This window comes from Rhinoderma darwinii, chromosome 4, assembly GCF_050947455.1.
Source record: "Rhinoderma darwinii isolate aRhiDar2 chromosome 4, aRhiDar2.hap1, whole genome shotgun sequence".
Lineage (NCBI taxonomy): Eukaryota > Metazoa > Chordata > Amphibia > Anura > Rhinodermatidae > Rhinoderma > Rhinoderma darwinii.
The window spans coordinates 17281659-17296286 of NC_134690.1; the positions used below are offsets into that span (position 1 = coordinate 17281659).

The following is a 14628-nucleotide window of genomic DNA, read 5'->3' on the forward strand; positions in this document are numbered from 1 at the left end:
ATCTAAGGTAGGAAAAAGTGACTGAATTAAATTTATATATAGGGTCTGATAGCAAGTTTGCTGACTGTTTCCAATAACAACCAGCAGAATTGTGAGTACAGCTCTGGACTATAATACAGGCCTTAACTCAGATTCAGAACAATACACATAATACAATATGTGTACAAACTGATTTCACTTTTTATTTAGAATAAGTCTATATATAAACTGTAGAATGATGTCGAAAGGTGAACATACCTTTTAATGTTTGTGTCTATTACCAGCTTTAAAGAGGATCTGTCTACTCTCTTGACATGCCTGTTTTAGTAAATAATCTGCCGTACCCATTCTAAGTACTCTGCGTTTTGCCATTCCAGTTATTCCACCTGGAAATGTATAAATAAATTGACAACTGGGCGTCACCATTCCTCATGACAATTAAACAGAGTCACACCTCATTGACAAGTAACACCCAGTTGTCAATTTATTTAAACATTTCCATGAGGAATAACAGAGTATTCAGTACAAGTCCGGTGCACGATGAACGATGAACACCCACCTGCCTCTGATGCAGATGTGAACAAGGTCTTTAACCACCATTTCAATTTGTACAGAGTAGATAGGGAAGCATTTCAGCTGCTAAGAAAGTTTGTACACTTCTAAGCCTCAAGGTCCCTGATGTGGTCAGTTTGTGTTAGGAAAGGGGCAGTGGAGACCCCTACATGTTGGTGGCCCTGGGGTTAGATGCACTTTCTAATACAAAAAAAATGAAAAATAACCATACGCATTTTCCCTCATTTCTATGGGGCTGCCAAAGATGGTGCTCGGCAGCCCCACAGAAATGAATGGAGCCGTTGCCGAGCATGCGCACTACCGCTCAATTCCTACGGGGCTCCCAGAAGGCCAAGGTAAGCCTGTTTTCATGATCGGTGGGCTTCCCAGTGGTCGGACTCCTAGCGATCAGATATTTATCACCTACCCTTTGGATAGGTGATAAATAATAATTATTGGAAAACTCCTTTAAGTCAGTATTAATGAATATCCCCCATTGAGTCACAGCTTCCCATTGACATTAAAAAAATTGTTCCCCCACACAACTAGTCCCAATTCTTCGGAAAGTACCAGCTCCTACTATGTTTAAGGTTCCCCAGCCAGTCTCAAGCTTCATGCACACAGCCCTACATAGGCTTTATGGAGAACAACAAAATACAAGACTGAGTAAAACCCGCCACAAAAACTCAGTATGAAAATAAATAATTCAGCCACTTTAAAGTAAATGTGACTAGGCCAAGCCCCGACAGAGTAAAGCCTGATTAAAAGTTAATTATGTTTAATCTGATAATGCAGCCGTCTTCCTCGTCCCTTCTGAGCAGCATGATGAGTAGTCACACGATAGCAATGGTTTCTCGGACATGCTTACTTTTAGTGGCAGACGGATACACCTATACATATACACCTATACATATATACCTATACATATGCCACAATAATTCCTCTACCTATCATCTATCTAATATATATAAATGTATCTACCTTGTATCTATCTACTTCACATCTATCCATCTCATATTCATTGATCTGTCTATGTTTCTCATATCTATCTATCTATCTATCTATCTATCTATCTATCTATCTATCTATCTATCTATCTATCTATCTATCTATCTATCTATCTCATATCTATCTATCTATCTATCTATCTATCTATCTATCTATCTATCTATCTATCTATCTATCTATCTATCTATCTATCTATCTATCTATCTCATATCTATCTATCTATCTATCTATCTATCTATCTATCTATCTATCTATCTATCTATCTATCTATCTATCTATCTATCTATCTATCTATCTATCTATCTATCTATCTCATATCTATCTATCTATCTATCTATCTATCTATTTATCTATCCCATATCTATCTATCTATCTCATATCTATCTATCTATCTATCTATCTATCTATCTATCTATCTATCTATCTATCTATCTATCTATCTATCTATCTATCTCATATCTATCTATCTATCTATCTATCTATCTATCTATCTCATATCTATCTATCTATCTATCTATCTATCTATCTATCTATCTATCTATCTATCTATCTATCTATCTATCTCATATCTATCTATCTATCTATCTATCTATCTATCTATCTCATATCTCGGGCGACCCGAACCGCAAACAATCTTAAAAAACTATGCAGCGTGGCTAGCTGCCGCGCTGCCCGCTTCCAACTGAATCTGCGCCTGTCTGCACGGAGTCACTCACGGGACAGTGCAGAGGAGGAGAAGCATCCCCCACCGTCGTGGGAACCGGGATAGGTAAGTAATTATGTTTTTTTTTATTTATTAGGTACGCACATATGGAGGCATTATACTGTGTCACATCTATGGGGCATTATACTGTGTCACATTTATGGGGCATTATACTGTGTCACATCTATGGGGCATTATACTGTGTCACAGCTATGGGGCATTATACTATGTAGCAGCTATGGGGGCATTATACTGTGTCACATCTATGGGGCATTATACTGTGTAGCAGTTATGGGGCATTATACTGTGTCACATCTATGGGGCATTATACTATGTAGCAGCTATGGGGCATTATACTGTGTCACAGCTATGGAGGACATTATACTGTGTAGCAGTTATGGGGCATTATACTATGTAGCAGTTATGGGGCATTATACTGTGTCACATCTATGGGGCATTATACTGTGTCACATCTATGGGGGCATTATACTGTGTTGCGGCTATGGAGGCATTATACTGTGTGGAGGCAGCTATGAGGTCATTATACTGTGTAGAGGCAGCTATGGAGGCATTATACTGTGTCGCAGCTATGGGGGCATTATACTGTGTGGAGGCAGCTATGAGGGTCATTATACTGTGTAGAGGCAGCTATGGAGGCATTATACTGTGTAGCAGCTATGGAGGCATTATACTGTGTCGCAGCTATGGAGACATTATACTGTGTGGAGGCAGCTATGAGGGACATTATACTGTGTAGAGGCAGCTATGGAGGCATTATACTGTGTTGCGGCTATGGAGGCATTATACTGTGTCGCAGCTATGGAGCATTATACTGTGTAGAGGCAGCTATGGAGGCATTATACTGTGTCACAGCTATGGGGGAATTATACTGTGTCGCAGCTATGGAGGCATTATACTGTGTCGCAGCTATGGAGACATTATACTGTGTGGAGGCAGCTATGAGGGACATTATACTGTGTAGAGGCAGCTATGGAGGCATTATACTGTGTTGCAGCTATGGAGGCATTATACTGTGTTGCGGCTATGGAGGCATTATACTGTGTAGCAGCTATGGGGGCATTATACTGTGTAGCAGCTATGGAGGCATTATACTGTGTCGCAGCTATGGGGGCATTATACTGTGTTGCGGCTATGGGGGCATTATACTGTGTTGCGGCTATGGGGGCATTATACTGTGTTGCGGCTATGGGGGCATTATACTGTGTCACATCTATGGAGGCATTATACTGTGTAGAGGCAGCTATGGAGGCATTATACTGTGTAGAGGCAGCTATGGAGGCATTATACTGTGTTGCGGCTATGGGGGCATTATACTGTGTCACAGCTATGGGTGCATTATACCGTGTGGAGGCAGTTATGGAGGCATTATACTGTGTCACAGCTATGGGGCATTATACTGTGTCACAGCTATGGGGACATTATACTGTGTAGCAGCTATGGAGGCATTATACTGTGTCACAGCTATGGGGACATTATACTGTGTAGCAGCTATGGAGGCATTATACTGTGTTGCGGCTATGGAGGACATTATACTGTGTCGCAGCTATGGAGACATTATACTGTGTCGCAGCTATGGAGGCATTATACTGTGTCACAGCTATGGGGGCATTATACTGTGTCACAGCTATGGGGGCATTATACTGTGTAGCAGCTATGGAGGCATTATACTGTGTCGCAGCTATGGGGGCATTATACTGTGTCACAGCTATGGAGGACATTATACGGTGTCGCAGCTATGGGGACATTATACTGTGTCGCAGCTACGGGGGCATTATACTGTGTAGAGGCAGCTATGGAGGCATTATACTGTGTCGCAGCTATGGGGGCATTATACTGTGTAGAGGCAGCTATGGAGGCATTATACTGTGTAGCAGCTATGGGGGCATTATACTGTGTCGCAGCTATGGAGGCATTATACTGTGTTGCGGCTATGGAGGCATTATACTGTGTAGCAGCTATGGGGGCATTATACTGTGTCACAGCTATGGAGGCATTATACTGTGTCGCGGCTATGGAGGCATTATACTGTGTAGCAGCTATGGGGGAATTATACTGTGTAGCAGCTATGGAGGCATTATACTGTGTAGCAGCTATGGAGGCATTATACTGTGTCGCAGCTATGGAGGACATTATACTGTGTCACAGCTATGGGGATATTATACTGTGTCGCAGCTATGGAGGCATTATACTGTGTCACAGCTATGGGGGCATTATACTGTGTCACAGCTATGGAGGCATTATACTGTGTTGCAGCTATGGGGGCATTATACTGTGTTGCAGCTATGGGGGCATTATACTGTGTCACAGCTATGGGGGCATTATACTGTGTCACAGCTATGGAGGCATTATACTGTGTCGCAGCTATGGAGGCATTATACTGTGTTGCAGCTATGGGGGCATTATACTGTGTTGCAGCTATGGGGGCATTATACTGTGTCACAGCTATGGAGGCATTATACTGTGTCACATCTATGGGGCATTATACTGTGTCACATCTATGGGGGCATTATACTGTGTCGCAGCTATGGGGCATTATACTATGTAGCAGCTATGGGGCATTATACTGTGTAGCAGTTATGGGGCATTATACTGTGTCACATCTATGGGGCATTATACTATGTAGCAGCTATGGGGCATTATACTGTGTAGCAGTTATGGGGCATTATACTGTTTCACATCTATGGGGCATTATACTATGTAGCAGTTATGGGGCATTATACTGTGTCACATCTATGGGGCATTATACTGTGTCACATCTATGGGGGCATTATACTGTGTTGCGGCTATGGAGGCATTATACTGTGTGGAGGCAGCTATGAGGTCATTATACTGTGTAGAGGCAGCTATGGAGGCATTATACTGTGTCGCAGCTATGGGGGCATTATACTGTGTGGAGGCAGCTATGAGGGTCATTATACTGTGTAGAGGCAGCTATGGAGGCATTATACTGTGTCGCAGCTATGGGGGCATTATACTGTGTGGAGGCAGCTATGAGGGACATTATACTGTGTAGCAGCTATGGAGGGATTATACTGTGTCGCAGCTATGGGGGCATTATACTGTGTGGAGGCAGCTATGAGGGTCATTATACTGTGTAGAGGCAGCTATGGAGGCATTATACTGTGTCGCAGCTATGGGGGCATTATACTGTGTGGAGGCAGCTATGGAGGCATTATACTGTGTTGCGGCTATGGAGGCATTATACTGTGTCGCAGCTATGGAGCATTATACTGTGTAGAGGCAGCTATGGAGGCATTATACTGTGTAGCAGCTATGGAGGCATTATACTGTGTCGCAGCTATGGAGACATTATACTGTGTGGAGGCAGCTATGAGGGACATTATACTGTGTAGAGGCAGCTATGGAGGCATTATACTGTGTTGCGGCTATGGAGGCATTATACTGTGTCGCAGCTATGGAGCATTATACTGTGTAGAGGCAGCTATGGAGGCATTATACTGTGTAGCAGCTATGGGGGAATTATACTGTGTCGCAGCTATGGAGGCATTATACTGTGTCGCAGCTATGGAGACATTATACTGTGTGGAGGCAGCTATGAGGGACATTATACTGTGTAGAGGCAGCTATGGAGGCATTATACTGTGTTGCAGCTATGGAGGCATTATACTGTGTTGCGGCTATGGAGGCATTATACTGTGTAGCAGCTATGGGGGCATTATACTGTGTTGCGGCTATGGGGGCATTATACTGTGTTGCGGCTATGGGGGCATTATACTGTGTTGCGGCTATGGGGGCATTATACTGTGTCACATCTATGGGGGCATTATACTGTGTCACATCTATGGAGGCATTATACTGTGTAGAGGCAGCTATGGAGGCATTATACTGTGTTGCGGCTATGGGGGCATTATACTGTGTCACAGCTATGGGTGCATTATACCGTGTGGAGGCAGTTATGGAGGCATTATACTGTGTCACAGCTATGGGGCATTATACTGTGTCACAGCTATGGGGACATTATACTGTGTAGCAGCTATGGAGGCATTATACTGTGTCACAGCTATGGGGCATTATACTGTGTAGCAGCTATGGAGGCATTATACTGTGTTGCGGCTATGGACGACATTATACTGTGTCGCAGCTATGGAGGCATTATACTGTGTCACAGATATGGGGGCATTATACTGTGTCGCAGCTATGGGGGCATTATACTGTGTAGCAGCTATGGAGGCATACTGTGTCGCAGCTATGGGGGCATTATACTGTGTCGCAGCTATGGGGGCACTATACTGTGTCACAGCTATGGAGGACATTATACTGTGTAGCAGCTATGGAGGCATTATACTGTGTAGCAGCTATGGAGGCATTATACTGTGTCGCAGCTATGGAGGCATTATACTGTGTAGCAGCTATGGAGGCATTATACTGTGTCACAGCTATGGAGACATTATACTGTGTCACAGCTATGGAGGACATTATACTGTGTCGCAGCTATGGAGGCATTATACTGTGTAGCAGCTATGGAGGGATTATACTGTGTCGCAGCTATGGGGGCATTATACTGTGTGGAGGCAGCTATGAGGGTCATTATACTGTGTAGAGGCAGCTATGGAGGCATTATACTGTGTCGCAGCTATGGGGGCATTATACTGTGTGGAGGCAGCTATGGAGGCATTATACTGTGTTGCGGCTATGGAGGCATTATACTGTGTAGAGGCAGCTATGGAGGCATTATACTGTGTAGCAGCTATGGAGGCATTATACTGTGTAGCAGCTATGGAGGCATTATACTGTGTCGCAGCTATGGAGACATTATACTGTGTGGAGGCAGCTATGAGGGACATTATACTGTGTAGAGGCAGCTATGGAGGCATTATACTGTGTTGCGGCTATGGAGGCATTATACTGTGTCGCAGCTATGGAGTATTATACTGTGTAGAGGCAGCTATGGAGGCATTATACTGTGTAGCAGCTATGGGGGAATTATACTGTGTCGCAGCTATGGAGGCATTATACTGTGTCGCAGCTATGGAGACATTATACTGTGTGGAGGCAGCTATGAGGGACATTATACTGTGTAGAGGCAGCTATGGAGGCATTATACTGTGTTGCAGCTATGGAGGCATTATACTGTGTTGCGGCTATGGAGGCATTATACTGTGTAGCAGCTATGGGGGCATTATACTGTGTTGCGGCTATGGGGGCATTATACTGTGTTGCGGCTATGGGGGCATTATACTGTGTTGCGGCTATGGGGGCATTATACTGTGTCACATCTATGGAGGCATTATACTGTGTAGAGGCAGCTATGGAGGCATTATACTGTGTAGAGGCAGCTATGGAGGCATTATACTGTGTTGCGGCTATGGGGGCATTATACTGTGTCACAGCTATGGGTGCATTATACCGTGTGGAGGCAGTTATGGAGGCATTATACTGTGTCACAGCTATGGGGCATTATACTGTGTCACAGCTATGGGGACATTATACTGTGTAGCAGCTATGGAGGCATTATACTGTGTCACAGCTATGGGGACATTATACTGTGTAGCAGCTATGGAGGCATTATACTGTGTTGCGGCTATGGAGGACATTATACTGTGTCGCAGCTATGGAGGCATTATACTGTGTTGCGGCTATGGAGGACATTATACTGTGTCGCAGCTATGGAGGCATTATACTGTGTCACAGATATGGGGGCATTATACTGTGTCACAGCTATGGGGGCATTATACTGTGTAGCAGCTATGGAGGCATACTGTGTCGCAGCTATGGGGGCATTATACTGTGTCACAGCTATGGGGGCACTATACTGTGTCACAGCTATGGAGGACATTATACTGTGTAGCAGCTATGGAGGCATTATACTGTGTTGCAGCTATGGGGGCATTATACTGTGTCACATCTATGGGGGCATTATACTGTGTCACAGCTATGGGGACATTATACTGTGTAGCAGCTATGGAGGCATTATACTGTGTCACAGCTATGGGGACATTATACTGTGTAGCAGCTATGGAGGCATTATACTGTGTTGCGGCTATGGAGGACATTATACTGTGTCGCAGCTATGGAGGCATTATACTGTGTCACAGATATGGGGGCATTATACTGTGTCGCAGCTATGGGGGCATTATACTGTGTAGCAGCTATGGAGGCATACTGTGTCGCAGCTATGGGGGCATTATACTGTGTCGCAGCTATGGGGGCACTATACTGTGTCACAGCTATGGAGGACATTATACTGTGTAGCAGCTATGGAGGCATTATACTGTGTAGCAGCTATGGAGGCATTATACTGTGTCGCAGCTATGGAGACATTATACTGTGTCACAGCTATGGAGGACATTATACTGTGTAGCAGCTATGGGGCATTATACTGTGTCACAGCTATGGAGGCATTATACTGTGTAGCAGCTATGGAGGCATTATACTGTGTCGCAGCTATGGAGGCATTATACTGTGTCACAGCTATGGAGACATTATACTGTGTCACAGCTATGGAGGACATTATACTGTGTCGCAGCTATGGAGGCATTATACTGTGTCACATCTATGGGGCATTATACTGTGTCACAGCTATGGGGGCATTATATTGTGTCGCAGCTATGGGGGCATTATACTGTGTAGCAGCTATGGGGACATTATACTGTGTCACAGCTATGGGGGCATTATACTGTGTCACAGCTATGGGGGCATTATACTGTGTCACAGCTATGGGGCATTATACTGTGTCGCAGCTATGGGGGCATTATACTGTGTCACAGCTATGGGGGCATTATACTGTGTCACAGCTATGGGGCATTATACTGTGTCACAGCTATGGGGCATTATACTGTGTCGCAGCTATGGGGGCATTATACTGTGTAGCAGCTATGGGGACATTATACTGTGTCACAGCTATGGGGGCATTATACTGTGTCACAGCTATGGGGCATTATACTGTGTCGCAGCTATGGGGGCATTATACTGTGTCACAGCTATGGGGGCATTATACTGTGTTGCAGCTATGGGGCATTATACTGTGTAGCAGCTATGGAGGCATTATACTGTGTCACAGCTATGGAGGACATTATACTGTGTCGCAGCTATGGAGGCATTATACTGTGTCGCAGCTATGGAGGCATTATACTGTGTCACAGCTATGGGGGCATTATACTGTGTCGCAGCTATGGGGGCATTATACTGTGTAGCAGCTATGGAGGCATTATACTGTGTAGAGGCAGCTATGGAGGCATTATACTGTGTAGCAGCTATGGAGGCATTATATTGTGTCACAGCTATGGGGGCATTATACTGTGTCGCAGCTATGGGGGCATTATACTGTGTCGCAGCTATGGGGCATTATACTGTGTAGCAGCTATGGGGGCATTATACTGTGTTGCAGCTATGGAGGCATTATACTGTGTCACAGCTATGAGGTCATTATACTGTGTAGAGGCAGCTATGGAGGCATTATACTGTGTTGCAGCTATAGAGGCATTATACTGTGTAGAGGCAGATATGGGGGCATTATACTGTGTCACAGCTATGGAGGACATTATACTGTGTCGCAGCTATGGAGGCATTATACTGTCTCACAGCTATGGGGGCATTATACTGTGTCACAGCTATGGGGGCATTATACTGTGTAGCAGCTATGGAGGCATTATACTGTGTCGCAGCTATGGGGGCATTATACTGTGTCACAGCTATGGAGGACATTATACGGTGTCGCAGCTATGGGGACATTATACTGTGTCGCAGCTACGGGGGCATTATACTGTGTAGAGGCAGCTATGGAGGCATTATACTGTGTCGCAGCTATGGGGGCATTATACTGTGTAGAGGCAGCTATGGAGGCATTATACTGTGTAGCAGCTATGGGGGCATTATACTGTGTCGCAGCTATGGAGGCATTATACTGTGTTGCGGCTATGGAGGCATTATACTGTGTAGCAGCTATGGGGGCATTATACTGTGTCACAGCTATGGAGGCATTATACTGTGTCGCGGCTATGGAGGCATTATACTGTGTAGCAGCTATGGGGGAATTATACTGTGTAGCAGCTATGGAGGCATTATACTGTGTAGCAGCTATGGAGGCATTATACTGTGTCGCAGCTATGGAGGACATTATACTGTGTCACAGCTATGGGGATATTATACTGTGTCGCAGCTATGGAGGCATTATACTGTGTCACAGCTATGGGGGCATTATACTGTGTCACAGCTATGGAGGCATTATACTGTGTTGCAGCTATGGGGGCATTATACTGTGTTGCAGCTATGGGGGCATTATACTGTGTCACAGCTATGGGGGCATTATACTGTGTCACAGCTATGGAGGCATTATACTGTGTCGCAGCTATGGAGGCATTATACTGTGTTGCAGCTATGGGGGCATTATACTGTGTTGCAGCTATGGGGGCATTATACTGTGTCACAGCTATGGAGGCATTATACGGTGTCGCGGCTATGGGGGCATTATGCTGTGTCGCGGCTATGGGGGCATTATACTGTGTCGCAGCTATGGAGGCATTATACTGTGTAGAGGCAGCTATGAAGGGCATTATACTGTGGGGGCAGCTATGGGTGGCAATATACTGTGGGGGCAGCTACGGGGGACATTATACTGAGCAATTACAAGAGCTGCAGGTCCAAGGGGGGAGACGCTGTGTAGCACAATATACAAGGGGGGATTGTTGTATAGCACCATTATAGAAGGGAGCGCTGTGTATCACTATATCTAAGGGGGATTGCTGTGTAGCAATATATACAAGAGGGGGAGGGCTTTGTGACGCTATTTATAGAGGGGGAGGACTGCGTAGCGCTATTTACAGGGGGCTGTGTGTGGTGCTATCTACAGTGTTTGACACAATTATATTCAGGGGCGCAGTCTATGGTGCTATAATATTTAGGGGCACAGTGTTTGGTGCTATTATATTTAGGGGCACAGTGTGTAGCACCATGATAATATTATCTTTGTTTATAGGTGTGGAAATGTTGGAAAAGTGAGGAGCCAAAGACATCTGAGTGGCAAATTCTGCAGAAATGGGTCATGGCCAGGAGAAGTCTTCATGAAGTCTGGACTGGATGGAGAAGAGGAAAAAAACTACGTCGTCACCTGTGATTCACTAGATTTATAGACAATCTGTCATCTCTACTGACATGTTTATTATAGGAAATCCTTGTATTTCACAAAGTCTTTGTGCAGTCCAGGACTGATAGACAAATAAGTGTTACTATTCCCCTTGTCAGGAGAATGTGTCCCTACACGGTGCGATACTGTCATCGATGGTTGGAGACTGTCAGCATGTGGGGACACAGCCTTTTGACAAGGGGAGTAGTAACACCCATTTGTTAATGTCTGGACAAAAAGGAAGTGTTAACAATAGTTACAGGGCGGCGGTGGAGAAGGGGGCCCAACTATGGGTAACAGCCCAGGGCCTATGGTCTACTTAATCCGCCAGTGTATCTATCTATCTGTCTGTCTGTCTGTCTGTGTCTATCTATCTATCTGTCTGTCTATCAATCAACTTTTCTATCTGTCTGTCTGTCAATCTACTCGTCTGTCTATCTATCTATCTATCTATCTATCTATCTATCTCATATCTATCTATCTATCTATCTATCTATCTATCTATCTATCTATCTATCTATCTATCTATCTATCTATCTATCTATCTCATATCTATCTCATATCTATCTCATATCTATCTATCTATCTATCTATCTATCTATCTATCTATCTATCTATCTATCTATCTATCTATCTATCTATCTATCTGTCTGTCTGTCTGTCTGTCTGTCTGTCTGTCTGTCTGTCTGTCTGTCTGTCTGTCTATCAATCAACTTTTCTATCTGTCTGTCTGTCAATCTACTCGTCTATCTATCTATCTATCTATCTATCTATCTATCTTATATCTATCTCATATCTATCTATCTGTGGAATGTTTACACTGGGCAATGATTGGGACAAGCGTTCTGTGAACGCTCGTTATACCGATAATTGACCCGTGTAAAAGGGCCCTTAGTCTTTGACCCTTGTGAAGGAAAGCCTAGCTATGCCCCAGGCCCATCCTATCCATCATATACCATTGTAGGTAATGACTGATATGTAGGATGTTATTTGTAAAGTTATGTCTACAATTATTACATTATTGTGCAATGATCATGATATGTAATCACACAAGTATACCGCCATTTTATAATGTTGCTATCTTCTTACAAGGCTAAGGGTCATTTGGGCACCATCAGGAGCCAGTTCAGCCAAGTGGTTATTCACACGAACGACTTTAACAGCCGTCACATGGCTGCATTAAAATCAATGTATTTCTATGGGGCTGTTCACACAGCCATTTTTTTTAACGGAACATAAGAACGGCACGTGAAAAAGTAGGACATGTCTCATTTTTGCCCAATTTCATGGATCCCTCATAGACTCAAGTCTATGTGGGATCTGTGAAATTGGGTCCCGCACGGATGCATATCGGCTGTGAAAAACTGATGTTTTTCACGGACAATTTGACACTTGTTCGTGTGAATAAGCCCTAAAGGTGTAACTCGAAATCATAGCACCCAATAACAATGTTGACAACAAACTAAATTGTAGTAAGGCAAGCAGGAACATAACTAATATTACTTGAAGACCAATCCAGGGATTGATAGTAGCATCATATCGCAGATCTTCTGCATAAAGGAGAACCCACAGAGGAGCACTGGACAGCGCAAAGGACACCGCCACGTATTTTCTCCACACAAACAAATATTCGGCAACCCCTAATGTCACACCACTTTCAGTGGACAAGAGATTCAAGTCATATTCTTCAATTTCAAAATGTTGCAACCCTATAAAGCTATCGATTTTTTTAGATTTTGGAAATATTGTACCATATATGCTCAATTTTGTAGCGAAGAACCATTTGCTTTATAAAGCCAACGGACTACTTACTCTTCTTCCATCCACAGTATACAACCTTCGCACGGTATATTGCAAGACATCTGATGCATCCTCAAGAAAAGTCCTGAAGTTTCGAGCGTTCCGACGATTTAGGATGATAGATCGTCTAATTGTTGGATCCCCATTCTTTACTAACACAATTTTCTTCCTTACTTTCGGCACCTGTTGAAAGTGAGTTGCAGGGTATTCCTCTGCCGGGTCCTCATGTTGACCTTGCTTTCGGGCACTGACTGGACGACTGGCTCTCTGAGTGCCCACTTTACGTCCAGCAATGGGTAGTACATATTTTTTGTCAGAACATATATAACTTCCCCCATCTTGAAGTTGCTCCAGTCTGCTTATATTATGTGTACCCCGAGGAGTAGTGATAGTCCGAACTCCAAATGGCAATGGAACTTTGCTTGAAAGATCATCCATGAGGGCGCTGAAACTTTTAAAACTACGACGATTAATGGCCATCTTTACTCCACTGAACTGAGGATCTCCGCTCCTAAAGAAGGTTATTTTTTTTGCTGGGGTCACTTCTGAGACTGCATGAGATCGAACCACTGGTGGAAATGGCCGATCTGGACTGGTTGGAGAGACCGAATAGCCTTCTGCTACCGATGGATTCATTTTGATTGATAATCTGGACCTGAAATTTAGAAGAATTGTGATTACTATCATATCAATTTCGAAAATGTTCAGATAATAAAACTTATTTTCACGTGTCACATGGAAATGTAGAAATAAATTATTGAGATACACATTGTCCGTTACAACAAACCTCATAGCAGGTGTCTTGGTATCACCTCATTGGTCCAGTGTTATATTTAAACCAGCCCCAAACATTGCAGAATGAGAACCCCAGAAGAAGCGGGGCGAAACCCGTGTCGGAGTGGGTTACCCCTTGGTCTGTATGTTCCACTTTTTCTGTATCGAGGTATTTGATTGGCTTATTTTATGCATTTTGCTCTTGACACTTCATTCCAGTCCTGGTATACTTATGTGGCTTACATTGAATGTAGCAGCGGCTTTTTAACATGAGTGAGTATGAATTCAATAATTTTTTTCTCCTTTTTTCAAATTTTTCAAATTTTTTTATAGTTCTTTTTGAAGAATAATTCAATTTCAGAATTCAGTCAGCTGATCGCCCCAGGTCGCATTCCAGGCACCCCCGGTAAATTCCAATGAGAGCGTTCAGAGCGGCTCTCCGTCCGGGCTCATAGAAGGGAATTCACATCTAGAATTCTCAATAGGGTATAACGAAAGGGGTTGTCTTCATGAGACAAACCCGTTACCAATTCTTCCCAATAAGATAAATAATGAGGAAATCTTTTTTACTAAATGTTAATATTCTACTGGGAATAGTTTAGTTCGCAAAAATTAGAAGATATAGGAGAATATTTTACTGAGCTCATCTGCAGTTATGTTTGCCAAATAATTAACTTACATAGAGTGACGCCATTTTAATGAAAATGTA

The 14628-nt window shown here is 43.6% G+C and overlaps 1 protein-coding gene across 1 annotated transcript in view; it reads right to left on the reverse strand.

Moving 5' to 3' along the window:
- Nucleotides 1-13787, reverse strand: part of RP1L1 (RP1 like 1) — a 35072-nt gene extending 21285 nt beyond the window's left edge. Inside the window, exon 1 of the mRNA XM_075863804.1 lies at nucleotides 13158-13787. Within this exon, the coding sequence (XP_075719919.1) occupies nucleotides 13158-13781 (624 nt within the window). The 5' untranslated portion in view covers nucleotides 13782-13787. The remainder of the gene's footprint in view (nucleotides 1-13157) is intronic.
- Between the last annotated feature and the right edge of the window lie 841 nt (nucleotides 13788-14628).